Below are 27,849 nucleotides of genomic sequence, written 5' to 3'. Positions count from 1 at the left end.
TTTTTTTTTTTTTTTTTTTTTTTATAATAAAAAAATTCACCGTCTAGACCCTGTCTCCCTTTTCATGGTAACTCATAACTGCATCCGGTTGCAGTCTACTTCCGGTTTGTAAAAAAAAAAGGTTCTTAAAAACCTACTCGGTTTGCTTCGGCTGAACTCGGCTCTGTCCTCGTTTGCATAATGCATTAATATTGGCACGACCGGCTCGTGGCCGCGGACAATTAATAGGTGACGTTTAATCTGCAACAGTCCCCTTTACCCTGGGACCATTGTCCTCCAGCGGAGATGGAGATAGGAAGTGGTGGGAGTTCACCGCTTGGCCGCCCTGATGAATGTTCTACGCTACCACTACCGGTGTACTACTATCTGCTACCAGTACAAGTCGCCGCGTTGCACATCTACGACCGCACTTTAGTCTTGCTATACCTATATCTGACATTGGCAAGAGCGTCATACGTAGGGGCATGCGTGAGTACGGTCTATGTCGTTCATCCTCCAGGCTCTGCGTGTGTTGGCCAAGAGTCGGTTCAACGCGTAAAAGGATTTACGCACGAATTACGTCGTGGAGCATTGATTACGAAACTTCATCAGGACGACACTCGGATTTTAATGAACGTCATAACCTCTTATTTTCTTCCTTTTGTATTCTCGGTCTCTCTCGCTGCCATTAATTTATCTTTATTTTTTTCTTCCTTCTCTCTCTCCCAGAGTCATACGGAGGTATGCATGATGAATTTGCACGTTTTAATAAATCCTCAGTCTCACGATGAGGCGCTGGACCGACTGCAGCATCCAACCAGGAAATAAATATATCTCCTGGTCATTTTGTGCAGCATCTTTTTTCGTTCCTTTAGAGGTATACATGTAGCAGACTCAGACTTTCCTTTTCCACGTGGCACCTCTTGGACACATGGAAACTCTTAGCGAAAGTGATAAGACTCAGTTTCAGACGGAAAGTTTTTCAGGGTACTTTCCCGAGAAAAGCATTCACGTAGGCACTCCGGTATACCTGGTTCTGGGAGACCTTTCCTTCTTTACTGTTCTTCTCGTCCACTTCCGGTTCGTTGTTCCCGTGGGAATTCTGACGCGAGGGGAGGTATCGATTGCTTCTCGTGGCAGAATAAAAGTTTGCTCTATACTCTCATCAAACTGATGGACCATCTCCTTGCTCCTCTTCCAACGTATATTTACACCAACCTGTTCCTGGTATCGTTCCTGATTATAGTTCAAGTTTCTCGGTTCAGTTCCTCCTAAAAGGAATCCCGGGTACAGGAAGTGGAGCCCAGGCTCGATTACTAGCGATAAGAGTGACGCGGCGTTCCACATTCTCAATGATGACACAGACTTTACTATGGGCCCATGACGCTGAAGAGCCAGGACTGGAGTCGGACTTGGATTTTATTGAGTCTGAAATTCATATGAGACAAATCAAAAGTTTTTGAATCATTTACTTTTTGTTTTTAGGAAATATCCTTAGTTTCAAAATTTTTTCCTTTTTTTTTTTCATCGTGGCTATAATTTTTCTTTGAGCTGCTCTACCCTTTTGGGATACAGTCACTAGCATTATTCTTTGCCAACGACTCCAGTCTCGTAGACTGACGATGTTGGATTTGTAAAATATCGCTACATGAGAATATCGATGAATACCAGAGTCGCTGCATTCGAATAGGAAAGATGCCTGAAGGAATCCAATCACACTTAGCGACGAGCTCTTCGACGACAATGGCGATGCCGTTTAGATCGTTCGTCATTATCCTCCTCGTCATCCTCGCGAGTTCGAATTCAAAGAGATCTCTGTTCCCTCTTTTTCCATCCAGCCTCTCCTGGTCCCGCTACGCGCTGCTCTGATCATTTTACAGGCTTGCTATATCAAAGCCTTTTTTTATTCGCGACTCCATTTTTTTTGCCAACACTAAATTAATCTGTCATGATGTCAATAATTTCACAAACACCTTCTTTTCGCATTTCATCAGCCAGGACCTCCAGACGATCTGCCGCGAGCTCAACCTGGAGGACTACGTGGAGATGCTGATGAGGGAATTGGGCGCGGACGAGCAGGGTCGAATTTCCTATCCTGAGTTCCTGAGACGACGACTAGCCCTTAAGCCGGAAATTGAGTCCCTGAGATCCGGTGAACACAGGAGCAGTCCCAATACTCACACCTCGGAGTATCTACCTACTAGCAGCGACACCAGTCTAGGTACGTCTCATTCGATCCATCTTTTGATCCACTTTTTTATATGCACCCCTGTCACACATGAAAAAGTCCTGTTCATCCAATCGGTTTTTAGGTACCGTACCAAGACGTCACGAAACCTGGGAATTCGACAGTGGCGCCCGTGACCTTACACCAGAACCATTGAACATTCCTGACCTCGTGGAAGCCAGAGCCATAGCCGAGACGAACATGCTGAACGTCGTTAGTAAGGTAAGGCTGAAATTATTAGATTTCATTTAATCTGTGTTCATGTGTGTATATTGTGACGTGATTTTCAAATCATGGTCCCAAGGCGACTCCGGTTACCGATACAGATAACGTCCTCGATTTCTGGTTCCCTTCGGGTCGCCACCCTGCTCAGAAGCTACGCTCTCGGGTTGATTCGTACAGTTATGTCAAGGCTCTCGTAAGATTTCGTTATTGTTTAGTTGAGGTCGAGGTGCTCGAATCTGCCGTGGGGAGATAGTCTCGACGTACCGAGTTGCCCGGCAGAGGAGACGACCCGACGGAGACGTCTCCACGGACCGGCAGAAACCCGGGTGAGATACCGGCGCCCCGCTGGAGATGAGCAAAGGGCTGTAGAGCGGGCGGAAGTAGTTTTGATACGATTAAGGGCAGGAGTGGAACCTCCTGCCCGAGTTAAGGATGTGGTGCCCACCTGTCGCCCGATGCCCTGGGGAAGCGGCCGTGGAGGATCTCCAAAAATCACGTACCGATTCGCTAAGGAACGCTCTCGATTTAGTTTAAAGGGACGACTCGAAGGAGATAGAAGAGTTATCGGCTATAAGGCTCTCGACCAATCAGAATGATTAGTTCTCGGATTTGGCATTTGGCTATTGTCAAAGCAGTCTGTCTCGGGGCACCGACCGAGGTGTCACGAGGGAGGCCGTGCATTTCCGTAACCGTCCGCTCCCGTTCGTGTATCCAGTTGCGTTTGCTGATTTTACGCGACCCCAAAGATCAGCACCTACGGTTGCGTTTCTCGATTTTACGCGTCCCCAAAAATCGACAGGATCCGTTAAGCTATCGCCTCGTCCGATAGGTTCCGTCAGAGCTCTCGTTCTTGGTGGAGTTGGGCCTGTTCCACCCCAACTCCCAGTTTATACCGGCTCGTCAGTTCCCGGTGAAAGAAGAATTGGCTGGCGCCCGCCTGGCTTGCGGATGCACGAACGACGGGTGGACGGCCCAAGGTAACGTAGGTTGGTTCTCGAAGATAGTTCGCTCTCGTATGTTTTGCTACCGGTTTCGAGTCAAGGAAAAGAATTACGTTACAATATATATAACGTAGTGATCGATATGTCGCAATTTTTCCGAGGGAGCATATCCATCACCTGATTATTCAGGTTGCTCGGTTGGTTGACTGCTTGTTTGTTTGATTGCTTTGTGGCTTCCAGGCTTCCGCATGGTTAGACGCTCGTTCTTAAGGGAGCAGCGAATATTGATAATGGAGAGAGGGACGATTCTCTCCTCCACCCCTCCGACAAACTCACTCATACCAGTGTCCTCGGCCTCTCTCGTTGGTTCGAATCAGTCCCTCTCGCTCTCCCCAGCTACCGACTGCTCTCTCCAGTGTAGCGCGAGCACAGAGAAGAAGAGAAAAAAGGATTTGAAAAGACGCAGCGGCATAGAAGCCCGCCAAAGCGTAAAACGACTAAGTGCAAATTACCCTTGAATGCTGACAGTCAGCAAGGAAGGTTCCCCTTTTTCTCATTCGAATCTCCATCTCTGTCTTCGTATCCTGTTTGTCTCTCTTACTCCTCCAGGCCTCGGGCAATGGTCGAACTGACAATCGGGTAGCCAAGCGACTGCCAATCTCTTCGTTTAATTTCTCATCGGTCCCCAGCAGACCTACCCCAGCTTCGTAGTGCAGACAATGGACCCACTTCGGGGAATCTATGGGACTCGAGGTTTACCGAGGCGCAGCCAGAGTCAAAAGGTTTCGCTATGGAGTAGCTCAATGTAGCCCAAGAGTCAAGTGACAGGAGCGCGAGCGCCTTAAGACTCATCGACACTCGAATGCTGAAGAGGATCCTCTCTCTCCCTCTCTCTCTCTCTCTCTCCGTCATTCCATCCTTTGACCATTTTGCCTTCTCAACCGTCTCAAGCTCTCTGAGGGATCACAGGCTGCATCCTCCGTACGCGATACTCTTGTGTGCACAGGGGATCCCGTAGTATTTACTGCCTATAAATAACCGTTATTACGTAGTGCATAACGCAGCACCAGCCTCCGTCCGGACTAGCCGAACGCGTGGAGGTGGATGGCAAGAAGAAAGAACGAGAAGGAGAGCTAGTGAATATGGGTGAGAGAAAGGGAGAGAGGAACAAGCATTTAACCAGCTGCTCACTGGAGGCACGTTCCAGCCTGGAGCAGAGCCCGAGGCACGATGCACCGGACGACCAAACGCATCGGCCTTCCTTTCTCTCTTGTAAATCCTTTTTAAAGCTCCCTTCTGTCTCTTTCTCCATTCTCCGGGCCCCTCTTCTCCTCCCAGGAGCAGTAAACGCGAAATAAAAGTGAACGCCCGTTAAGCCCCAACAATATGCACGCACTGGCGTTTATGATGTGGTCCGTTTGAAGTCATCCGCTCTCAAAGTACCAAGCGAATCCATAAAGCTGGACCCGCTCGAACACCCCTCGGCTTACCCGCAAGGCGAATTTCCAACGTGGAATTCCTACCAGGCGTATCAAACGTCAATTTTGACCTCGTCGCTTCTGATTTCTCTACGGGGCGGTCCCTGCTGCCATCTACAACGTCCTCCGAGCCCACCCTTCTAATGGCATCTTGGATTTATCTCAGTCTATATACACGGATTACCTCCGACCGCCATACCGATGTCTGTTTGCTAACTCTCTCTGGACCAGCCTAAATGAAACACTCTGTAGACACGTAGACTCTCTCGTATCCTCGCTCGCTTAGAAACTCGAGCAATTCTCCACTGAGGAGGAACTCTGGCAGACTGTGTAGTCGTATATCCTTATAGACGACATGGCTGCTCCCCAACGAACTCACTTTACACGGACCTAGGTGCTAAGCTACCGAGTTCAATTTGCATGGCTACACCTCCTCACGCCTTTTCTTCCTCTTACACTTTAACTCTGCCAAAGTTCTCTCTTTATGCTTTTCTGGATTCCATTCTGCCTTACGTCCTCTCCTCGGGTCGGGAACGACCCAGATGACTCCGGGACGTTGAGGTCTTCGTATTGGCTATGCCGACTCGCGTCCCACGTTGTATTCTTCGTCTCACTTCGTTCCTACGAATATGACAAGGCGCGAGAGTGTCGTCCGAGTGGTCTTTGGGATATTGAGAACAGAGATAGAATTTCCATAGAAATGGGAATGCGACTCGGCGACTGTCGCCATCGACTGCCAGCTGCTGAACCGGGCTACACGAAGTCGATGTAGACTCGCAAAAAGCTTCACGGGCCAACCTATACCCTATTCTGGTTAACTTGACGCACTTTTTTATTCCATACAGTCGCGACTGTTCAACCGAGAGGCGCAGACAACACTGAAGACTGAGATGGAGACTCCTTTCAGAAGGGATTTAACTCTTAAGTCAGTCGCCACGATTCCTACCCTTCTCCGTGACTCTAGTCGAGTCGACTTGAAACACGGTTGTATTAGGCTTTTCAAACTTCCTACGAATTTCGTACTTCGGAATCGATTATCCTGCCCGGAGCATCCTTAAAGTAGCTACTCTGCATTTTGGGTCCGTGGAAGACAAGTGGGTTGAATTCTATCGATACAGTCCTACCGGGAAGTCATTTTACGGTTGTATATACCATGTGTCCTACTTTTCTACGGGAAATTTCCTTGCGGCAGAATCTGCTTCAATTTGTTGAAACTATATTTTAACGAGAAATAATTCGGTATAATAATTACTTGAGTGGATAGGAAATTTTAGTCTGATTCTAGAAGAAAAAAGTATGATTTTTTTATGCCAATGACTAATTCCAAGGATTCTGATGGCAAAAGTAGGTAATAACTCTTCCCAGGTAACATCGATCGCCAAGAATTCACTGTTGGAAATACATGGCACGGTTTCATCCACCATTCTGGCCACGTCTTGTAATTGCAACATCGATTGTGTTCGCCTTCCTACTACCAACGTCTATCGAGCGCGTGCTCCTCCTTGACCTCCAGGAATTTCAGGAAATTCAAGAAAACGCACACGGAAATACACTGGCGGTGTCTCTTGGAGTACACACACCGAAACACGACGACGGGCGTCGTTACGCTTCGTGGCGTCGCTCTGGCGGGCTACAGATACTTTCTGGGCCAAGAATTGCTCCGGCCACCCTTATCGCCATTCTCCCTCGTTCTTGGCTATTTCGTGACCCCCCCGCCGAGGACTTTGTTCTCTCCTACCTCGAAATCCGCCAAACTTCGATTCCGTAATGCTGAGAAGTTCGTAATGAAAAATACAAAGTGCGTGTCAAGATTGGTTTTAGTTTTTGGAAAAAATTTTTGAATTTACGATTAACCTTACTATGATCAGGTTCCCGACGACGACCTGTAGTTAGGATCTACTCCTTGACAATGGGATACGCCTGTATGAGGTTGGCAATCTTTTTTTTTTTTTTAGTGGCGACGTAGAACTTTCGTGAACTTCCACGAGACTTGGAAAGAAAAGAAAAAGAGAATGGGATTGGTAGTCGTACACTACAGAATAAGATGCTCTGGTGTTAAATGAAAAATTAGCAAAGTTAATTAAGAGGACCGCACCCAAGACTCTGCTCCTTGCTAATTGCGATAAATACAGTCCTCGAGCTGTGACTTCCTTTGACTTTGTCGCTGCTTGCGAATTAGCCAGGTTACTTGCTTCACTGTTTCCACCTACAGTCATTTCAATGTTATTCTCCTTGCTTAGTAGTTCTATGCCGACCAGGATGACGTTGCCGAAGATATAGATCGTTTCTAGAGAATTCAAACAGAACAAACGAAATCAAGCAGTCTCATGCCAATGAGAAATACGTGCTTCTAATGTAAATTTGACCGGGTCCAGTTGCTATGGTTAAGAGCGAAGGAATTCCATAAAAATAGGACATTCTAGTAAAGGAGGGAATATTCGGTGGTTGCGACGCAGAGCGCAACTCTCTCTCGGATCCACTCGGCCACGTTCGGGCCCACTCGGCTGGCGCCTCTATACGCTACCTTCAGGGTGTGAGAGGGTCGCCAGGACAGTCTGTCAAAGAACCGCCGACCGCGTATACGCGTGTCCTGTCACTCTCTCGGTCTATCCAACTGTCAGGCTGAAAGGTCCGTCAGTCGATCGGTCCATACTGTTATATAAGACTGTCAGATCTACACGTATGTCCATTGAACCGTGCGTGCCTCGGGATTCCATTACTTTCGGGAATCTGTCACTAACTTCACGTCACTAGCTCAAAATACATGTGGCTATCTACAGTCGCGAGTTGTCACTGTGAATTGTCAGCGCATTGACAGAGTAGTACAGAAAATAAGGCGAGCCGAGATCGATGAAAGTTCAGACAAGGATATTCCATATCGTTAAAGGATCTGCGCCCGAGAACAGGCAATATATCGCGTTATCATTAGCAGCCAACTTCAAGTCTATTAACAGTGAGTAAAAGTAGAGAGGACAAGATGAAATTAGCAAGAAAGCTGTAACACATGTGTCCAGGATACTCAATGTCCTCCCATACAGGGATAGGTACTTCCCTCGTGGCAGGTCACATCGTAATCAGTCAGCGTCGCGACGCCCAGATATACCCCCTCTGAGTATCTCTCACAATCCTCTGGCCAGTAGCCAAAATCAGACGCGAGTTTCGTCCCTCCCGAAAAACAATGTTATTCATTTAATTTCCATTGCCTGCAGACAATTCGTTCTTCCATAAGGTATTTCCCAGCGTAGCCCGGGCCAATGGCGTCCAACTAGAGATTCAACCAGTTCCCCAGGTTCCCATATTTTATTTTTCGAAGATAAACTTCTCACACCAGTCGTTAGTCCCCCTGCTTGAAACTTAAATAGATCCTCTTAGTCATTGTCGACGGCTTCCGTGAACTTTGACCTAGACGTCGCACGTTATCCTATCCTCATGGTTCCACGAATCGAACCGTTACCGATCATCGAACAAGGGTCGTCGCCCAGGACGTTGGTAGGCTTCGTGCTTTTACGACTCGACGAAAAAAAAAAGAAGCAAACAGGAGAAGCGTTAACGAGCTGGAATCTCCAAGAGGCGTTCCTGTCGCAATCCATAATAAAAAAAAAAGCCAAAGAGCAACACCGCTTTGTTGATCGGTAACGAGTGCTCGAGACGACTTTTCTTACGCGATCCACGTCCTTGCGGTCGCACGAGCCTGCAAGCGTTCGCTTGTTTTTCCGCGTCCGTAAAGGGACTCAGTGCTGCTCGGCTCCTCGGCGAGGACGGACGTCACCGGACTAGCCAGACCGAGTGAACTCGATTCGAAGTCGAAGCAGCGTCGCATTCGGGTCGAAAAATGTCAAATGATAAACTCGTGAATAATTTATGAGAGAGACGCGCGCGATCCGACACACTCGTATATACCGACCTTAGAAGGTACGTCCGCAGGTATGTAGGCAGTTAGGTAGGTGGACAGATACAGGTAGATTGGTTATGGGCATGTAGGCATTGCGAGATGCGATAAAAAAAGTAACAAGTATCCATGGTGTAAAGTTGTGCGACAGGCAGCCTTTTCTATCCTTTTTATTTCTTCTGTAGACTAAACAAAACGCGCGAGTGTATCGGCACGCTAACGTTCTCGTGACACGACATGCCCTAAAATGGACGGATTCATTTTTCTCATTTGACTTGACGGCCACGTCGCACCTCACGATAACGCCACTCTTCTCCTTCGCTACGAATTATGAATAAGCCTTCTCTAATCCATGCCAGGACTGTTGCCCTCTGACCCCCTTTACTCGCACTTCCTTTGAACCCCTATCTTAACGTGTCGCTTAGACCTGACATTCGATTAGTGTATTGAACGGATTGTCGAGTTGTATGGTAACCCCAAGCAGCCACTTACACCGTGTGCATTGAGGGTACAGCCCTGTCACATAACCTATACCTGCTAATTTATTCATTTGGCATCCCCAGCGAGCCACTGGACTGTTTTGAAATACCAACCGTCCTGGGATTAGTTATGTTTGGATTATACAGAGCGATATTGTCTCGTCTATTAAGATACTTGAGGAATGTTGTGTTAATGTGAAAATATCGTTTAGTAGAAGTCTTGTTTTTCCGTTTTTCGAACAAACACACGGAATCAGAGCCATATGGAATTTATATCAGTGATATTTGTGTGAGAAGTTCTTGGATCTGGAGAGTGGATCTTTCTCTTTGTTGTCAAGGTGTATATACTCTTGAGTGTCATGACGGAGAGAATGAGTCAGTGGATAGGAGTGTGTTCTGTCAGAGAGAGGGAATGAGTGTTAGTCTAATGCAAATGACGGGTGGATGCATTAACATTGATAAGGAGAGTGAGATAAGCTTGGATTGAATACATACAGGGTTATTAGAAGCCGAATCTGTTAAGTCGAGATGATTCCTTTGTGTTATGATTTCTCTCGATTATCGTTATTGGTACGGTTCTATATTCCTTTTGTCTCATTGTCGTCTCATCCGACCTTCACGAAATTCCTCCTGGATTCCTGGCACGCTTATACGGCGTTCCTTCTAGAATATTCTAGGCGAGTAAGCTTACGTCTCGGCGGAGACCCGACGAGCCCTGAGAATCGTTCGGGCCTGGAGAGACGAGTTCCATTGCTGACTTCAGAGCGTCGGAGGGATCGAGTATGACGGCGAATTGTATGCGACTAAATTCCGGCTCAATTCACGCTTCACTTCCACGTCTCACTTCCTCTGCTCTCTGTGTATCTTCACTGATCATAGGGAATTATGGAATCCCAGCATTTTCTATTAGCTCAAGCAGCTGGTGGAATTCGATTAAAAGACCAGCCGGCTGCCGTCTGCTAGTCACGACTGTCAAAGTGCCTTCTGGGTAATTAGAGATAGACGTGAAAAAGTCGTTACTTTTAATTTAATATTTTTTTCATACGCTTTGACGTCAAGTTTTTGACATTCTTTTAAACGCCACGATGCTGTCAGCCGGTATATATTTGCAATGATGGTAATGATAAATTAAATAGGTAATAAAATTAAGCAAAGCTCCCTGCTGAAATTCCATTCGTAAAATCTCGCTTACTCTCTTCTTCTAAGCATCCAATTAGCGAGCTCGATTGCTTGTCGGTAATTATGTATGTACCAAGAATTGAATACGTATTAAAGTTTTCTTGTATTACGCGCAGGCGAATCTTATAAAGCCGCTCTCGCCATAAACGGAGCAGCGATCGTGCGTGCGAGCGTGTTTGAACTCGTGCATAAATTCCATTCGCCTATGTCGAGCGGCTGCGCGAGAATCATGCGCACTGGTATCTTAACGGAATCTGATTAATTCGAATCGGAATAAAAGGTGGAATATCGAGAGCACGTGATGCAGTTCGAAGTATCCAATCGTTCTACGATCCCACTACTCCCCTTTCTCTCACTTCTCATTATGAGTGTATACGTCTTACCCAGTCTCTTGTCTCTTGCGTCATCCTGCGTAATCAAGGTTAACCTATGGTCTCAAGCAACCCGGAAAGTTTTCCCTTACCATTTTTTCACAGTCCCTGCCTGCTCGAACGTGCATACCACAGGTCTGCCATTATCCTACAGACTCCAGAGTGCCGAATCCAGGAAGTCTATCGAACTTTGTAAAGATTTGCTCGTTATAAAAAGAGTTATGACTTCTCTTCTTCCTCTCATTCTTACCGTACCGTTACCCCCAGGCAATTTCATAGGTGCATATCCCAAGCTACGCTGACTACCTCAGTCTCATCTTCGGAATCGCTTTGCAATCCCTTCTGAACCACGGCATCCCTCACACGTGACTCCCATATATTTAAAACAAGCTCTCGCAGACGCATCAACAAACCACCTATGTAATACGTAATGTACAAACAAATTTACCAACAAGATTTATGCGTCGGCTATTCGAACTCGCTGCGCACTCGTTTCCATTGCTCGACCGAGTAATGAGCAAGTAACGACTCTTAACTCGAACGCTCGCAGCTCGTAGTTACTATATCAGTACATACCCTGTTTATCCCATCGAGTAATAATCATCAACCATACAAATATACACGTACACCTGTCGTTAATACGCTCGATCCTCCCAATCATTAAAATCATGTGCGATACTAAATTTCAAAAATTCCCGCTATCCGCGATACGTTCAGATCGATCTCATTGGTCATTCCGTGCGTCGTTGCTAGGCAACGGTAAATTTATCAATGACGGAAACGTCCCTGCTCGTTAATCAAATTATCCGATAGAATTTGAGTTAACGAAGAGAAGAGTCCTCACGGGGTCCAATACTTTTATCCCTTTCTTTTTACATATACCACCCTATGGGAAAACCAGAAACCTGCTGACCGACACACTAACGAAGCGTTAACGAGCCAAGGTAATAGCGAGCCTCGTTAAAAACGTCGGAACGTAGAAAGTCGTGGCAAAATTAACACCATTAAATCCATGGTGGTAACAACGAAGGCGACGCCTAGCGTAACGGTGGATGCGTCGATCTCGTATAACCAATGTAAAATTTATTCGTACAATCGTTCGTACACTCATTTGCTTTCTCTCTCTCTCTCTCACTCTCTCTCTCTCTCTCTCTCTCGCTCTCTCTCTGTCTCTCTCTTTCTCTCTACTACCTTGTTAACGAAATCAACCGATCCTCTCTTCTCAGTCACACTCCTCATTCACCATAACAGACTTCTCCTACCTTTCACTGTACTCCGAGTCTTCCTTAAGTATCGTAGCAGTATCCTGGTATCACTTTCATATGGCTTAGAAGCTTCCGTGAATCTTACGTCACTGTATATACCATACCCATAAGCATCCGTAACCTCGACAAATACGTGGGACGTCGTTTTACTTATAAGCGCCGTGAACACCTATTCTGGACACGTAAGAGAAAAACTTTGGTATATGTTAACTGAGAAAAACAAGATAACGGTCCCTTTTAGGGAAAACCAGACGTATAATTTATTTCTTGGTATTTTTCTATTTTTACTTGAAACCATAAATTTAAGCTTTCCAAGCTTCACTTTATATATGTGTATTTATTATCTCGTATCGGGAATTCGTTTATTCTCAGACTTAATTGGGATCGTGGAAGGAACGATTAGGAGCATTCGAAATGAATAGTCGACGTGACCCCTGACCTCGATCAGTACGCGCGTGTCCTGTGCTCGTAGCAATAGGTCTGCTTGTGTCGAGGATGCGACAATAAGTCAGGAGGAAGATCGAGGGAGCGATATAGATATACATCGTGGCGGGTTTCACGGTGGCGGTGAACAATGGCTCCTCTACGGAGCCGGGCTATTACGTGGAACGGCTGCATCGTCATCAGCATTATCAGCAGCATCAGCAACACCAGCAACATCAGCAACATCACTCCCAGCATCCTCGACACGGACGGGACCTTGTCGGGAAGGAAGTCGTCATCGAGTCGGCCAGTAGGGACGATCTTGTTTACGTCCACTGTGCCACTACGGAGGACGAGGTCGAGGACGAGGAAGAGGAGGAACCTCGCGAGCTCAGGAGGTCCAGGTCTTGGCTCTGTTGTCCCGGAGATCGTCATGACGACAGGACCGTTCCTATTCAGGTCGAGGGCGACAGGCGGGATAGGCAGAACGTAAGTGTTCTCACCTGTACATGCTGCTGTCAAAATGGAAACAGTCTGACAGGCGCTTTTTTTTTAATATACCGGTGCAGGGGATGAAAAAAAAGGGCGATAATCGAAAAACCTGCGGAAAAGGGTGCGCTGCGGTATTGACGAATGAGAACCGCCGTTGTCGGGAGGGTGGAGTTGAACGGGATCGAAGGATTTTAGGGTGCGGTGGAGAAGCAAGTCCCTGGGTGGAACTTCCGCTGTGCCGGAACTCGATAATGGGACTGGGGGATGGTCTTCGTAATTTTTGCCACCGCCTCAGGATCTGATTCGAATCTGCATGTGGATCTACGACTATGCCGGGTCTCCCTAGGCAGAATTACATTTCCGTTTTACTCCTGCTATGCTATTCTCTAACCCTTTGCAGATCCGAGCCCTATCTACGGTTCATCCTACGTGCCCTTTTCCGTATGACCCCCCCATACCCAACCATCTACTTCTGGAAGTCGGACCTACTGGTTGACCTTTGACCTTTGATCTTTACGAAATCCCACCTCGAGCATCGGAATGATGTTAGGGGTTCTCAAAAACATCCCTTACTGTCTTACCACTCGGACTAATCAAAGTCAATTCTTTTTTTCTGTCCATTTGGAATGGACTCGATTGGTCCTTCGGATCTGCAATTGTGAATCTTTTTTTTTTTTGCAAGTCAAGAAAAAAGAGAACGTGCATCTCTATCAAAGAGAGTGCCATCTCTATCAGAGAGAGTAGGTGGGACGGGAGATAAGAGAATGAGAATATGGGAAAGGGTCATCGATCACCAGAAAGTCGATAGACCTACCTTCGAGCGACCTACCCTCTTACCCCGTGCCCTTTGACTTTTTCATGATAGCACCCTGGTCCCAATCGCCTTTAACGCTTGATTTATCTATATATGTCAGCGACCCCCATGACCCTCTACTCGTTAGTCGGAGGTTACGCTCTTCGCACGGATCCCTTGTCTTGCTCGCTTATCACGTCAACCTGCAATTCAACGTCCTTAAGCTCCGCTTCTTTCCTTTTTTTGATCCTGGAAAAAAAAAGGAAAGAAAACTCAGCGAAAGGTTAATAAAGATAAATACTAAGACAAAGGATCTAATGAACGGAGAGGCGGGTCTGGTAGGATCATTTTTTGACGCTCTTGAGAAAAGCTCAAAAGGAATAAGACGCTCGCGCAAAACTCTAAGAGAGTTTGAAAACTGGCGGGAAAGTTTAGTCGGCAGCTTTGAAAAGGGGCTTTATGTTTCTTCATTGGGGTATGCGTGAAATGGAACTCCTCCCCCCCTAAGGACGCACCCTGGGACTGTCTTTGAACCACAGTCAACCTCACAGTCACCTTTATTCCCAATACTTTTTCGAATTCAGATTACATTTCCCGGCAGTCTGTTGTTCGGGGATTCCCCCGATTCTTTCGATGATTCGATGAGCGAGAGTGACTATAGTCTTCGTTCATTCCTGTGGAATTTAATGGATGCATCTATCTGTCTTGGATGCTCTCTTCCTTCATCCTCTCTCTCTCTCTCTCTATCATTCCTGAACTTCCAATCAATGACATTTGATCGATATGTCTGAAAGCTATATTAAGTGCACCCTGCTATCATTCCCACATTCCATAATGGATTCTTCTATATCACATATTTACTTATAACACGTATACCTGCTAGCTTGCAATAATGCATATATATATATATTACTCTGATCTCTCCATATCATGCTAATTGATTCTCAGAGGACCGCTCTATTCAAATTCATTAATTGGAAGCTTAGTAATACCTATAGCATACACAAAAGCGTATCATTATATCTATAGAGCGTTCCAAGACACTGCGACTATCGATCTGGCTGATTTCCATGGACGAATAGCATTCTTAAGTCTAGGGCTATATTTATCCTGTATCCTGTCAGTCCCAGCATCCCTGCCTCTGTCGCCTGTAAAACAGGTGAGAGTCTTTCTAAAAATTGAATGAGACGCGAGAAGCAAAAATCCAGAAAAACCTGAAAGTATTTCAGTCCCTCAGTCTTTCCTGAGAAAGGCATTCAAAGGTACCTACTACCGACCGGAACGGTCACTCGAGAATCTGTCGTTTCGTCGCTCTTTGTCTTTCACCGCTTTACAATTTCCATACCCGACTGCATTCGTGCTAGGATGCATTAGCAACTCAGCCAATGTAGGTTAATGGTGTCACGTCCAGCGTTAGCACTATGACTATATGTCCCAGTGTAATCCCCGTGCTCACAGATCCTACCAGACGCGTTACACCAGTCAGTCATATCTGCAGTGGCTTCGTCCGTGGCCGCATAGTGCACTGTAGTAATGCAATCCAGATATCCAGTGGTCGGAGTGCAAAGAAAAAAAGATGGTGAGCATCGGAGAGACAGGAACGAAGGAGAGAAGAAGGCAACGGACGACCCCCGACGGCACTGACCGGCAGCTATTTTGATTGCTGCCTCTGCAGCCGCAACTTTGCACCAGCTGGAATGCACGCCCGGGTTGCGAAATGCACCAGCTGCATTGGCTGCACTAGTGGCTTCAAAAGCCACAGGTCGTAGGAAGCCAACGTCCCTGTCTCCGTGCTAAAGAACTTCACTCGGGCAGGCGCCATTGGAAACGCTTCGTTTATCGGGAGCTCTTAGTTCGACGGGTAGGGGAAGAACTCTGCTGCGATATACGTATAGTATATATATATATATATACCTGATGGTTATTAGTTGATAGCTGTCAGCTGGTCCGTTACTTCTCAGCAGTGATTTTACGTGCGACGAACCGGATGATAGATGAAGATTGAACGATGCATCTGAGTCTTAGGCTTCTCCACTTTGATGGGATGCATTAGCCGAATATCAGGGCCCTGGCTAAATTTCAGATTGATATTTTGGCTTCCATGACTCCTAGTTCAGGAACAGGCTGCTGGTTAGAAGAATTTCATACAGCAGGGGAATCGACCAGGCTAGAATCTCAGGAACAGTGTATTCCCTTTTTCTCTTCTTATGAACTCTCTTTTACTCGTGGCTCGTAGCCGTGTATGTATCAAGCACCAGGTATCTTTTCTGAGGACGTTACGAGTTGACAACAGGAACGTGGATACAAGGGCAGAGGCAGTGATGATCCTGGCGAGAGGAGGGACAGGAAGAGAACGGTAATCAAGTGGTATCAGATTCTGTATAGCCTGGTCTGAGCTGCTACGTGTACTAACCTCGTCCCCAATATAATAAAGCTTTCGAGGCTGCACTTCGAACAGGCTCGTAATTGAATTCTTGATTGCTTTTTGTTTGAACTGCACTCTGGACACTGTGTCATCCTGTTAGCTCAGAGGTAACATTCCTGTGACCTTAGTCCAGCCGTGACCCCCAGCTGTATGTACGAGATCTATTCTTTATGCACACCTCGCACGCTCTTTCGAATAGACCTTGGCGCGATGAGAAAGAATGAGACAGAGTTAGAGAGAGGGGCACGTGTGTTTTTACGGAAAATGGCAAGAAAGTCTTTCCTCTTTCAGGGTGGATTTACGCGGATCAAAGAAACAGCATGGAGAAAGGAGAGAACTTGAAAACGGTATTAGAGAGGATCAGTGACGATCCTAGCTGTCCGTTTTCTCGAGACTGGGTCGTTCACGCATCGTTTTTCTTTTACGAGGATATTTAACGCGACTTTATCTCTATCGTGCTCATAAGGCATTAAACCGTTCATTGTTTGAATAACAGTCGATAGATGGCGCCACTGCTCGGTTGCTCCCTTTTTTTTATTCTCGGAAAATCTATGGAAATTGCTTTGGGTAGTCTTACATGAATAACGGAAATCTTTTTGAATAATTCATTCGTCCATTGCGCTAAAAGATCAAGAGATTTCTCCGTCGTCTGTGTACATTTTCTTCTACGAAATACTCTTCTGCTGCACTTTTCAAATGAGTTCGGCCTATTGGACTAGCTGACTAGACGTACGATGGCAGCACTGAGGCGTAGCGTCCGTTGGGAGAATCTACGATTATCGTGTACTGCAGACACACTGCGGTTTCGTGTCTGCAGAGAGTATCGAGTATTCAAGGTGAAAACCGATATCTTCTTGTTCCTCGTCCGCCTTTCTCCTTCCTCTTGTTCTATTCTCAAACCTCATTTACCACAACTTCCTGTATTGCTTTACCATCCTGACACGTTCGGCACGACTGTCTCTGAAAGGGCCGGAATATGTGGGATACGACAGCATAGGAATCGCACATATATAATGTATTATTATTAATAATGAATACATAATTTCATAATGGCGACTACAATGTAAATTCAGTTGGTTACGCCGCACGAGGGCACCGGGTCAGTACCGCAGGTTCCTACGTTACAGTGTGGACTCGCCATTACGCAGGGCCTCCCGTCAGGACATGGTGGTGCGTCCTGACATGACTTTCCTGGCAAATGTATGTACTCTTGCTTCTGAGCCATTGCCGTGGAGAAGAGTGTGACAGCCAGGAAGAAGAGCAGTAGACCCATCAATGCTTTTTGTGATTGTCGTATCGCCATTTTCTATCGTTTCTATATAAAGAAAGCTGAAATATAATTTTCTCCTGATTTTTACCGTCGATCTATTTCTCTCGTCCGGATTAAAGAAATTGTAAATCGTCTGAAGAGCATTGCTGCGTCCAATAGTACTCACCGGATTTATCTGCTTCTGTCGTTGCTGACTCGTTCTCGAATGTTCCTGAATTCTCAACTGTAAGTCTTTTTATATACATGTTTTTTTTTCCTTGTTTACTGTATCGTTTTTCTCTTTTTAATACATTTGTGTCTGCTTCACGTATGTGTAATCATCGAGCAAATTTTCACGTGACCGGGAATCATTAGTCGCCCGACGAGACCCCGACGCCCGACACACCTGGGTGCTCCAGCAAGGACGCCGGCGGTTACGATTTAATTTGTTTCTCGCTCTCCCGACTCGTATACGCATAAATCCTCGCAAATTGACGTCGAAGGACAGATTGCAATTATATGCCTGCGTGGGAATTTTCAGCATCTCCTTAATGCACCACGTACCTCTCTGATACTCTTGCAATTTCAATTTTCTTTATTCTTCTTTTGTAAAGCCAAAGACCAACTTTCTTTTTTTAGCTCCACGGAGCGCTCTTTTCGTCCCTGCGTTCAAAGGTCGCTGAGTTAAACTCCAGGCTGGTCGTGGCTGTGAGGGCCCGGGAGGCTGCAGAAGGTGCCGTTATCAGGGCCCAGGCACAGGCGACTAGGGCAGAGCAGAGGACGGAGCAGCAGGCTGCTAGGCACGAGGAGAGACTCACTGAACTCCATTCTGTGATTGCTGAACTGGGTAGACAATTGGAGAGACACCGGGCCACCGTCATCGCCGAGGAAGACGAGTCTGGTAGGAGTCTTATTTTTTTAATTTCAAACTCTGGACATTTCACCAATTTTTTTTGGAATGAGTTCACCCTTCACTTATTTTATAAATATTTTATTTTCTTGCTAATCTAGAAATCGAGACCAGCAGGGACGCTGAAGGTTCCATCACGAATCCTGTGGAGGAAAGTGAGGGTGGTGGTGACATTCCAGGAGATGGCGACAGGACCCTGGGGGATGCAGACTCCAGCTGCTGTGAGGAAATCGAGCCACGACCCATCGAGGTACGATTAATCTCGTGGGATTCTCGAACCAATCAGAATTTAAATTATCGTCTTCTCGTTTTGGGAAATTCTGTTGATAGAATGGCAGAGAGCAGCTGGACAGTCCTGCAGCTTTACCCACTCCAGAACCAACACAGCAAGCTGCGTCCTGCCAGAGCGTCATCGTCGCTGCTCTTCAGGATGAGGTGACCGCTCTCAGAACGGAAATTGCGAATCTGCAATCGCAACTCGTTCAGGTTAAGAATCAGGGACAAACGACTCAGCAGCCAACGAGGTGCAACTCACCTAGAAGAGACCCCAGGGTGAGGCATGGAGCTGTGATTACGTTGTTATCCTATCATCAGGTTTTCAGCTTAATATCTTAGTGAATTTGTCTACCTGTCCTAGACTAGGGGAAATACCAGCTCGCCCGAACCGTTGACTGCGCCATGTTCACCGTTGTTGCCACCCTTGCAAACACCACCCGCGAAAACCATTAGCAGGGAGGAAGCCCCTGTCTTGAAAATGGCGGAAAGGGTCAGACTGAGGAGAACGGACGAGAGACATATTACGGGTCCTGACATTACAAATCTTGGAGTATGCACAAATATTCTAAATTATGCTATTTTAATTCTACAAGTCACTGAGCTATTGGTAATTCAGGTTTGCTCAACAATGGTGGCTGAACACCTGGTCTCGGATCTCCTGGAGCAATCGAACCTTCAAGAATTGAATGGCTCAGAAAAACAGTTTGAAGTGGAAACCGAGAGGTTGAACAGTCGACTTGAACACGCTCGTGCCAATAATGCGGTTCTGGCATTGACCCTTCACGAGAGCAAAGCGCAGTGCGACAGGTAGATTTCTAGCCTTTGACATTAGATGAAGAAAATGCATTCAAGCATTGGAGAAAACTCTATTTTTTCCCCTTAATTTGACAGGCTGAGCTTACTAGTCGGAAAGTATGAGTCAAACGCTACAGCTCTACGACTCGCCCTTTCGTATAGTGATCGGGCAATAGAAGCATATGATGTTCTGATGGCTCTACTGGAGAGCGAAATCGCCCTGACCACCGATAGAAATAATTTCACTGTCGATCAAAGGAGGACCGCTGAAAATGTGGCGTACCATGTTCTCAAATGGCTGGAAAATGATTGTGCCTCCCTTGGTGCTCCTTGGCAGGACAGCATTATATTGTCCGACGAGTATGATAAATCAATGAATTACTGTAGTGCAAAATACTTGAATGGCCATATCCTGAGACTCCATTTTGAATGTTCCTTTTAGTTCCGAGGCAACGTGGTCCGGCGAAGAAGAACAAAGACTCAGGAGACACATCAATAGATTAAAGGGTGAACGGGCGATGGTTAGGTCGACTGCGGTTGAACTCGAGAGTGTTCATGCTGAACCACTCAATTCTAAAAATACGATTTCCTTGGCGGAAGCCAGGAAGTTGGATTTGGAAACTGCTGTTTTGATGCAGGAGTTAATGGCTATGCGGGAGGATAAGGCTGAATTACGTGCACGGGTTTTCCTCTTGGAAAAAGAACGGGCGACCATAGAATTGAAATTGAGTGCTAGAGATACTCAGATTGCAGCTCAACATGCAGCGATTCAGCATCTCCAGGGTCAGCTTAGTGATACAGAAGCTATGCTTGCACTTGCTACAAACAAGGTATTCAATAATCAAGTATATACTATTTCCAATTTCGTGAAATATACTTATAGTTTATGATTTTGTTGAAAATGTGTTTAGGATCGCAGAATGAGTGATAACGGAAGTGAGGGTATAGAATCTGATCTCATAGAGGCATTAGGTAGAGAAGCTAGACTGAAAGAGCGGCTTCAGGAATTGGTATCAACATTGGATAAAGTAAACAAGAATTCCGAATTGAGACATCAGCAATCGGCTGAACTTGTAAATGATCTCAAGAGAGTCAATGGGTAATGAAACTTGTTTAATAACCTTTCATTGACGCATGGAAGAATGATCTAGGTGAATATTTAATTTTTGTTTCCTCAGAGTTCTCATAGAGACTGTCGAGAAGACTAAGAAGAAGTATCAGTCCAGACTTAAGAAATTGGAACAGCAAATGCTTGGAATGGTGGAAAGGCATGCTGCACAGGTAAGGCAATATCATTAAAAATGTAAAGACAGCTTTCGTTATAATATATTTTCCTTTATTTGATTCAGTTGTTACGGTAAATCTATACTACTTTGATCATGGTCTTTTGGTTATGATAGACACTGATTCGTTATGTGCTTTTTTCTGCCCTTCGTCTCTCCAATTCTCTTTGAACAAGCTCATCCAAGTCATCCAGTGGTCTATAATACATGTGAACAACCTGTGCTCCGGCAAACATTGTGAGCATCGCAGAAGCGACAAATGTTAAATATCGAGACGAAGATAATCCAGCAGGCATTCTTGAGATTTCTATTCCTAGTCCTTCGTAATGTGCGGTGCTGCCAATTTCTCCTTTTCTAATTTATTATTCACGATAGTCTCCACTTGCCGGCGTTTGTACGTGTTATAAAAGTTAACCTCTCCTACTTTCCACTTAATCATGGAAAACTCAAGGGCTGCACCCGCGACAAAGAAAATCGGTAGAAATCGATATTCTCCTAATAGCTTTTTTCCAGGCCACTTTTTAAGTAGCTTCTTGAGCCGCGAACTGTATAAAAACATTTGATAACTATAAAAATACTTTATTTCACCCACTGTATGGCACGCTGGTGGCCATATTGAATTAGTTCGCCTGCGTACATGGTACAAATAACTGCACATGCGTATAGTGCTTCGGTCATAACGCGCCAAAAGCTCCAGTGCGGCTGAGCGACAGAATTATATGTATAGTTTTAAAGCATCTTTTATTGTTTTATTTTTTAGGTGAAGTCTCTGAAGCAAAGAATAGCCATGTTGGAGGAGGAGGCATCAGGTTACAAAGGATTACCCTTGCAGTCGCAAAGTTCAGGAGCGAGCGAGACATCTTTATGACACACGAGTAGTTAAAGCAAATGTTCTTAATATAAGTATAACTTAACGAGTCTTTGAATATCTTTCCTATTGCCACGGATCAGACGCGATGGAAATGGAATCTACGTATTTTTTTACTCAAAGTGTCGCCCAAGCGTAGAGCTTAAAGTCATTCGCTTTATAAACGATATAAACGGTGCGCGATGTCGCTGCTCTATTATTGATTAAAATCCATGCTAAATTTACGCAAAAAGTCTGCTGCAAATGTTCCAAAGCAAGCAAGCTACTTATGATTAGATCCACTAATATCTCGTAAATTATGAATGAACGACTACTAGCTAGTAATACGTGTCAACTATAGACAGTGATATTTACATGTAAATATGTATATTGTTGTAAGCACACACGAAGCGTGATATATGTAGACTATCTTTAAATAAATTGCGCTTTATTGATTATAGCATTTCGATGGCCTGAGACAACTCTGGTCTGCGATTATTTTTTATAAAACTTACATATTCAATCAGTCCTTCATATAGTTAATATATTAATAATAAATATTTAAATGCTTATGCTTGCTGTTCTTCTTGGTGAGTAATTTCTATGCTCATAGCTTCAGTCGCATTGCTCCCTGGAACAGCAGGTTCCTGATCCTCTTCTGGTACATCATTAACCTCTACTCCTTTGCCCTCGGACAAGCTTGACTTTTGAATTTCTTCTTCCAAATGTACACACGCTTGCTCTATTTCATAGTTCTTTGACACCAATCCTACCCACTGTGCCTCCAATGCTCTTAACTTTTCTCCACCCTGTGTTTGCATTGATTTCCTTTGCCAATTAACTTCTTGAATTTGTTTTCTCAATCCCTGTAGCTGCTTTTGTGCTGCTGCCAATAGTTGAACTAATATTTCAAGGTATGACTTCCATGCTTCACAGCCATATTCCATCATTAGCTCCAAATTGCAGATTCTAGAAGAAGACATGCGTCAGATATGTTATAATATTATTACAATTAAAATTATACCTTGTGGCTTGATGCTCCAACTGCGCACTACTATTTTCAACACTCTCATTCCATGCTGTTAAATCGTTCATTTTTCCAGGTGGAGGTGGTGGTAATTCATAACGTTTCATAGTAAGAACCTCCATGGGTAAACGATTTTGCATTCTTTCAAATTCATGTTTCATTACTTCAGTTTCAAAAGCATTTATGTTGAGTGCTGGTAAATGTTCTAAATAATTTTTTGTTGGCCTGTATCGTCGAGTTTCTTCCTCGACCATTGCCAAAGCCTAAAACGATTAAATAGCTAATAAACCTAACCCTATAGTAAAGAAGGAAAGTAATGGAGCAAAGTATACAAAATAATTACCGCTTCCCTGACACCGGGCTCATCGTAGCCTTGGTCGATGTACGGTAAAGCATCTACGATAACTTCTCCTCCCATCAAGGCTTTCAAATTCTCCTCGGTTCTCATATTGAAATTGAAAAACGTCAAATGCAGATAATATAAATGTAGACTAAAAGCGTTTTAACATGTTTCTATTATCAGGCAGTCGTGGCGCCATCAGCAACAGGAAACATGACAAATTTATCATACGAGCAATATTTGTGAGATGACGTTCCTCAGTTTGAATGAAATAAAAATAAATGTTTAAGATCTTTAATAGGTACAGTTTGATATTCCAGAATTATAGTGATTTTAAAAAACATGTTTTCTTGCATTCTTAAGATGCTTATCATTCGTACAAGAGAGGATGCAAAATGTACGCAAGATTTATAAATGACCAAGCGCAAAAAATGGTGGCTCGCGTCCGCCATTTTACTTACCGTAACTTCCGCTTGCTTTCTTCTTCCTTTACGGCCAGGCGAGGCGTGTAAGCAGCCTGGTAGTGTTTCTCTGATGTGTGAGAAGTGACGAAAAAGCCGTGAGATGGTAAGAATCCCATATTATTGCACTAATAAATCATTGATTGATATGCAGCAATAATATTATGTAATAAATTTGCTCCGTTTCATGAGAAATATGTGTAGAAATTGGGAACGAAATAATCGCATCGTTGACCACGTGTATTTCCAGTTCGTTTATACGTTTTCTAATATTCTGTATCTTTTGAAGTTTATCTAATATTTCACTATTTACATTCTAATATTGAAATGATCGAAATACTTACATTTAATCGTCTTGTGTTGTTTATAATGAATTTCACTTATTAGAGTAAGCAGATTTCAAAGCGGTCGCCATGTGTATGTCAATCCGGTTTCATAATGGACCGAATTCTATATGAAATTTCCATGACTTTGCTGCGAAACTAATTCGATATTCACTCCTTTCGGAAATTTAAGCGTGGAATTTGTTATAAATCATAATTCGGATGTTTAAGAATGGAAAACATGTCGTGACTGTTGATAAATAATGTAGTCAACGTCATCATATGTCTTAGAATTGTCTTTCTTTCGTTATAGTCGTTATCAACAGCGCGTCCGCTGATCACTGTGTACAGTGATAAAAATGAGCCAACAGGAGACACGATCTCTCTGCCTTCAGTGTTTAAGGCTCCAATTAGGCCTGATGTGGTGAACTTTGTTCATCAGCAGGTCTCCAAGAACAGTCGTCAGCCCTACTGTGTCTCCAAGGAGGCTGGTAAGGTTTTTACTACCTTTCCATGAAATTGAATAGTAAATTCTGTGAGTTTCCAATGATCAATATTATAAATTTCTGTTTATAGGACATCAGACTTCTGCTGAATCATGGGGTACCGGTCGTGCCGTGGCCCGTATTCCTCGTGTTCGTGGTGGTGGTACTCATCGTTCTGGCCAGGGTGCTTTTGGCAATATGTGTAGAGGTGGACGTATGTTTGCTCCCACCAAACCCTGGCGCCGCTGGCACCGTCGCGTTAATGTTAACCAGAAGCGTTATGCTATTGTTTCTGCAATTGCTGCCTCTGGTGTACCAGCTCTTGTTCAATCGAAAGGTAAGGATGTAATAAAAACTATTTTAGCACAAGATTTTTCAATGATGACTTGCTTTTGGTCCGTGTTTCTGATTTGCCACTGATTGTATTCTCAAAAGCTCTGAGATGAAGTATTCATTGTTATACGATTTGTCATCATTAGTAATATTATTATTTTAACACATACGTTCATACATTGTGCAGGACACATGGTTCAGGAAGTACCAGAATTCCCACTTGTAGTTTCTGACAAGATTCAAGAATACAACAAGACCAAGCAAGCAGTTATCTTCTTGCGTCGTATCAAAGCGTGGAATGATATCCAGAAGGTTAGTGACAAATTTGTTGAAACTGATTCAACCATAGGCACCGTAGAAATGTCCCCAGCCTTGTGAACATTTTCACTCGGATGGTCCAAACAAGTGCCAGAGCAATATGGTGACCAGGCGTTCTTAGTCGTAAATCTTTTTACTGAATAAGGGTATGGTTCACCGCACAAATACATTATTATAAACGAAGCTACTCGTTAAAAAAAAAAATATCAATTTTCGCCTTCGAAAACTATGACACGATTGTTCTTTTGTATTCTAGGTATACAAATCGCAACGCTTCCGTGCCGGTAAGGGTAAGATGCGTAACCGACGTCGCATCCAGCGTCGTGGACCTCTAATCGTCTACGGTCAGGACCAGGTAGATTTTTTGCTTTATCCAAATTAACTTTCTCGGAACATTCGGTTGTCAAATAATTCAAAAATACTATGATGATTCAACTTTTGGTCCGTGTTACTGATTCAACAGTGATCTTAAATTTTAAAAGTGCTGACGTTTTCCATCTGAATAATATAATTTTCTATTGTGAAGATTGAATTGAATAATTAAAAACTAATATTTGTTGCATTCAGGGAATCCGCAAGGCTTTCCGTAACATCCCTGGCATTGACCTGATGAATATCAACAAATTGAACTTGTTGAAATTGGCACCTGGCGGTCACGTTGGCCGTTTCGTAATCTGGACGAAATCTGCTTTCGACCAACTCGACGCCCTTTACGGCACATGGCGCAAAGAAGCCAAACTGAAGGCTGGCTACAACCTACCCTTCCCCAAAATGGCCAATACCGATTTGGCCAGACTTCTGAAATCCGAGGAGATCCGCAAGGTCCTCAGGTCTCCAAGGTAATATATAATCTTTATTTAATTAACTTTATTTCTCTTACCTCTTCTATATCATTTACTTTCTTGATGATAATGTGGTCCGTGTTGTTGACTGATAGTGATTATAAATTTAACCATAACTGACTTAACAAATAACATTTAAATCGTTGAGTTACGATCGTAACATCGTATAAACCTGGTTTTCCATTTGTCTACTTGCAGAAAGAAGGTCATGCGCAGCGTTAAGAAACTTAACCCACTGAACAACACGCGCGCCATGTTGCGCCTCAATCCATATGCTGCCGTTCTTAAGCGCGCCGCCATCCTTACAGCCAAGAAGCGTCAGTACGAGAGGGACCTTATTCTCGCCAAGAAGCGCGGTGTAAGTACAAGCATGATCCTAGTTCCAGAGTCGAACACACCACTTCACGCTATTAATTTTTTGCGCTTTCAGATTACCCTGTCCAACAAACATCCTGCGGTGAAGACAGAGAAGTTGCTGGAGAGGCGTAAAAAACTAATCCTGGCAGCAAAGGCATCGAAACCGAAGAAGCCGAAGGCACCGAAGAAGGCCCCAGCACAGACAGCGAAATCTGCACCAGCTAAGGCTAAGGCACCAGCAAAGGCCAAGGCACCAGCAAAGGCCAAGGCACCAGCGAAGGCCAAGGCTCCAGCACCAGCGAAGGGCAAGGCTCCAGCACCAGCTGCTGAGGCACCAGCGCCCGCTAAAGGACCAGAAGCAGCACCCGCCAAGTGAAGACCTTTTTAAGAACATTCGTTGTTGACCCGTGACTTTTATTACTTGCAAATAAAACGAGGGAAAACAACCACATTGGCAGAGCAAACTTTAATTTATCAGCATGTTGCAAGTTTTCCTCCTAACTTTCTAAATTGACATCACTGACTACACGGAATGCCATCACGGTCATACGTACTTCCCCTTTAGTGGGGCGCGAACGAAGATCGTGTCGCCATTGAATACTTCTACAGATACTTTTCGCGCGTTCGCCTCGGGTGGAATTTCGAAATTGAAATTTCGTATTCGTTGACCACCTTCTACTTCCTGCATCTTCACGTTGAGTATGTCCTCGGTCGCTAGAGCAGCCGTACCAACTTTCAGGCCGGCCACTTTAATCTCTGCCTAATTACAATTAATAATGCACACAGATCAAGCGACCCACCAATCAGGACACCGTAGTCACTCTTCACGATGGCAAAATAAATAGTTGACTCACCGCATAATATTCCTGATCGTCAATCGTGTAAAAGTCTGGAATCTTGTTAAATTTAAAAGTTGTTCGCAAACCATCACTCATCATGTCAAGATCCATGTAATCCTGTTTCCGAAAAAATACCCCATTGTCTTGGCAATGATGAGGAAGTTTTTCCATAATGTTGATCGCCCTAGCAAACCCTACGTAACAACGACCGAATTCTGCGACTACAATAGCGTTATATGAAGTTTTGTTTGTAATTTTAAGAGTCAAAAATAATTTAGAAATGACGTTGCGAGGTTTAGCCTGGTCCAAAAATTTTATAAAATAAATACCATTCTTCTGTTTTTCCATGGATAGAACGACGACCACCTGCAAGCATAATTTTCTCTAATTTCTAGAAGGTGTCCTGCGCTTTATGCTCTTTGTCGATTTCAATGGCGGCGCAGTAACGATAAGCAGTCGTTTTTTATTGTCCACAACGGCGCGAACTTCGTCAGCATTTATGGTTTCCGGTATCAGGAAATTCTCGCAATGCTTGACTGTGCGTTTCACTAGATCACCGAGGGCGGATTTTTCAAGAATCCCAGGAAGCTGCCTAGCCAGGTCTCCTAGAGGTCGATGAACGGTCACCCTGAGATTGTCGTTCTTTACCGTTATCTTCACTGATGACATATCCACTTCAGGTGCCAGGAACATCCTCGCCTGATAACGTGACCTTTTCAATATAGTTATCATCATAATGTAACTTCCCGTCTTACCTCGTACACATTGTCTGTTCTCAGGCCTATTGAAACGATCTGCATAACGAAATTACTTTCTGAAGGCTTCACAGGAATCTTCACGGAATCTTTGCTACTCTTGTTGGCACATTTATTACTCTGTCGTTTTACACCGTGGCAGCCATTCTCTGTCTCTCCTTCGAATTTGGTAGACCTGTCCCTTCTTCCATTCATCTCACTCGAATACTTCTTGCGAATCAGGGATGATAAATTTAAAAAAGG

The 27,849-nt window shown here is 44.6% G+C and overlaps 7 protein-coding genes and 1 non-coding gene across 13 annotated transcripts in view; 3 read left to right on the top strand and 5 right to left on the bottom strand.

Moving 5' to 3' along the window:
* LOC107265477 (colorectal mutant cancer protein) overlaps positions 1-21,986 on the top strand; it is a 29,649-nt gene extending 7,663 nt beyond the window's left edge. For 3 of the 6 annotated variants that reach the window (XM_025082706.1, XM_015734961.2, XM_025082707.1), the window contains 12 exons: positions 1,974-2,200; positions 2,292-2,428; positions 18,055-18,316; positions 18,427-18,575; positions 18,656-18,877; positions 18,963-19,151; positions 19,218-19,408; positions 19,493-19,756; positions 19,839-20,226; positions 20,308-20,495; positions 20,575-20,677; positions 21,440-21,986. In XM_025082706.1, coding sequence (XP_024938474.1) covers positions 1,974-2,200; positions 2,292-2,428; positions 18,055-18,316; positions 18,427-18,575; positions 18,656-18,877; positions 18,963-19,151; positions 19,218-19,408; positions 19,493-19,756; positions 19,839-20,226; positions 20,308-20,495; positions 20,575-20,677; positions 21,440-21,547 — 2,428 coding nt within the window. In that variant the 3' untranslated portion in view covers positions 21,548-21,986. Of the gene's footprint in view, positions 1-1,973; positions 2,201-2,291; positions 2,429-15,333; positions 17,003-17,858; positions 17,976-18,054; positions 18,317-18,426; positions 18,576-18,655; positions 18,878-18,962; positions 19,152-19,217; positions 19,409-19,492; positions 19,757-19,838; positions 20,227-20,307; positions 20,496-20,574; positions 20,678-21,439 lie in introns of those variants that run through there. The other 3 variants (XM_025082708.1, XM_025082709.1, XM_015734962.2) reach the window with 3 other exon arrangements.
* On the bottom strand, positions 20,711-21,279 carry LOC107265486 (uncharacterized protein C12orf73 homolog). The gene has a single exon (XM_015734973.1). The coding sequence runs from the start codon at positions 20,973-20,975 to the stop codon at positions 20,808-20,810; it is 168 nt and encodes a 55-aa protein (XP_015590459.1). The 5' UTR covers positions 20,976-21,279; the 3' UTR covers positions 20,711-20,807.
* LOC107265485 (small integral membrane protein 4) lies at positions 20,711-21,366 on the bottom strand. The gene has a single exon (XM_015734971.2). The coding sequence runs from the start codon at positions 21,335-21,337 to the stop codon at positions 20,993-20,995; it is 345 nt and encodes a 114-aa protein (XP_015590457.1). The 5' UTR covers positions 21,338-21,366; the 3' UTR covers positions 20,711-20,992.
* LOC107265483 (pre-mRNA-splicing factor SPF27) lies at positions 21,958-23,145 on the bottom strand. Its single transcript, XM_015734969.2, has 3 exons — positions 22,897-23,145; positions 22,551-22,816; positions 21,958-22,495 (listed from the first exon to the last, which is right to left on the bottom strand). Exons 1-3 carry the CDS (start codon positions 22,999-23,001, stop codon positions 22,096-22,098), a joined length of 771 nt encoding a protein of 256 aa, XP_015590455.1. The 5' UTR covers positions 23,002-23,145; the 3' UTR covers positions 21,958-22,095.
* Positions 23,146-23,325: 180 nt separating this feature from the next.
* On the top strand, positions 23,326-26,463 carry LOC107265479 (60S ribosomal protein L4). Its single transcript, XM_015734964.2, has 8 exons — positions 23,326-23,460; positions 23,991-24,168; positions 24,254-24,499; positions 24,683-24,807; positions 25,070-25,168; positions 25,381-25,652; positions 25,854-26,013; positions 26,086-26,463. Exons 1-8 carry the CDS (start codon positions 23,458-23,460, stop codon positions 26,386-26,388), a joined length of 1,386 nt encoding a protein of 461 aa, XP_015590450.1. The 5' UTR covers positions 23,326-23,457; the 3' UTR covers positions 26,389-26,463.
* Positions 24,536-24,607, top strand: LOC112494020. Its single transcript, XR_003059097.1, has one exon. It is a non-coding gene; the product is annotated as a small nucleolar RNA SNORD18 (small nucleolar RNA).
* A 67-nt stretch (positions 26,464-26,530) lies between the features above and the next one.
* Positions 26,531-27,231, bottom strand: LOC107265488. Its single transcript, XM_015734975.2, has 2 exons — positions 26,867-27,231; positions 26,531-26,772 (listed from the first exon to the last, which is right to left on the bottom strand). Exons 1-2 carry the CDS (start codon positions 27,197-27,199, stop codon positions 26,557-26,559), a joined length of 549 nt encoding a protein of 182 aa, XP_015590461.2. The 5' UTR covers positions 27,200-27,231; the 3' UTR covers positions 26,531-26,556.
* LOC107265487 lies at positions 27,210-27,827 on the bottom strand. The gene is made up of 2 exons (XM_015734974.2): positions 27,607-27,827; positions 27,210-27,550 (listed from the first exon to the last, which is right to left on the bottom strand). Exons 1-2 carry the CDS (start codon positions 27,799-27,801, stop codon positions 27,236-27,238), a joined length of 510 nt encoding a protein of 169 aa, XP_015590460.1. The 5' UTR covers positions 27,802-27,827; the 3' UTR covers positions 27,210-27,235.
* Positions 27,828-27,849: the final 22 nt, after the last annotated feature.

The sequence above is a fragment of the Cephus cinctus genome, unplaced genomic scaffold (genome assembly GCF_000341935.2).
Source record: "Cephus cinctus unplaced genomic scaffold, Ccin1 Ccin1_scaffold0225, whole genome shotgun sequence".
NCBI classification, from domain to species: Eukaryota; Metazoa; Arthropoda; class Insecta; order Hymenoptera; family Cephidae; genus Cephus; species Cephus cinctus.
This window is presented reverse-complemented; position numbering and strand designations above follow the sequence as displayed.

Coding starts and splice junctions, on each gene's coding strand:
- LOC107265483 (XM_015734969.2), bottom strand. CDS start 23,001: ATGAGAACCGAGGAGAATTTGAAAGCCTTGATGGGAGGAGAAGTTATC. Junction 22,817..22,896: donor AGCCCGGTGTCAGGGAAGCG/GTAATTATTTTG, acceptor TAATCGTTTTAG/GCTTTGGCAATGGTCGAGGA. Junction 22,496..22,550: donor TTGGAGCATCAAGCCACAAG/GTATAATTTTAA, acceptor GTCTTCTTCTAG/AATCTGCAATTTGGAGCTAA.
- LOC107265479 (XM_015734964.2), top strand. Junction 24,500..24,682: donor AGCTCTTGTTCAATCGAAAG/GTAAGGATGTAA, acceptor TACATTGTGCAG/GACACATGGTTCAGGAAGTA. Junction 25,169..25,380: donor TCGTCTACGGTCAGGACCAG/GTAGATTTTTTG, acceptor TGTTGCATTCAG/GGAATCCGCAAGGCTTTCCG.
- LOC107265488 (XM_015734975.2), bottom strand. CDS start 27,199: ATGGAAAAACAGAAGAATGGTATTTATTTTATAAAATTTTTGGACCAG. Junction 26,773..26,866: donor ACGATCAGGAATATTATGCG/GTGAGTCAACTA, acceptor AATTGTAATTAG/GCAGAGATTAAAGTGGCCGG.
- LOC107265485 (XM_015734971.2), bottom strand. CDS start 21,337: ATGTGCAGTTATTTGTACCATGTACGCAGGCGAACTAATTCAATATGG.
- LOC107265486 (XM_015734973.1), bottom strand. CDS start 20,975: ATGCCTGCTGGATTATCTTCGTCTCGATATTTAACATTTGTCGCTTCT.
- LOC107265487 (XM_015734974.2), bottom strand. CDS start 27,801: ATGAATGGAAGAAGGGACAGGTCTACCAAATTCGAAGGAGAGACAGAG. Junction 27,551..27,606: donor GAACAGACAATGTGTACGAG/GTAAGACGGGAA, acceptor TCACGTTATCAG/GCGAGGATGTTCCTGGCACC.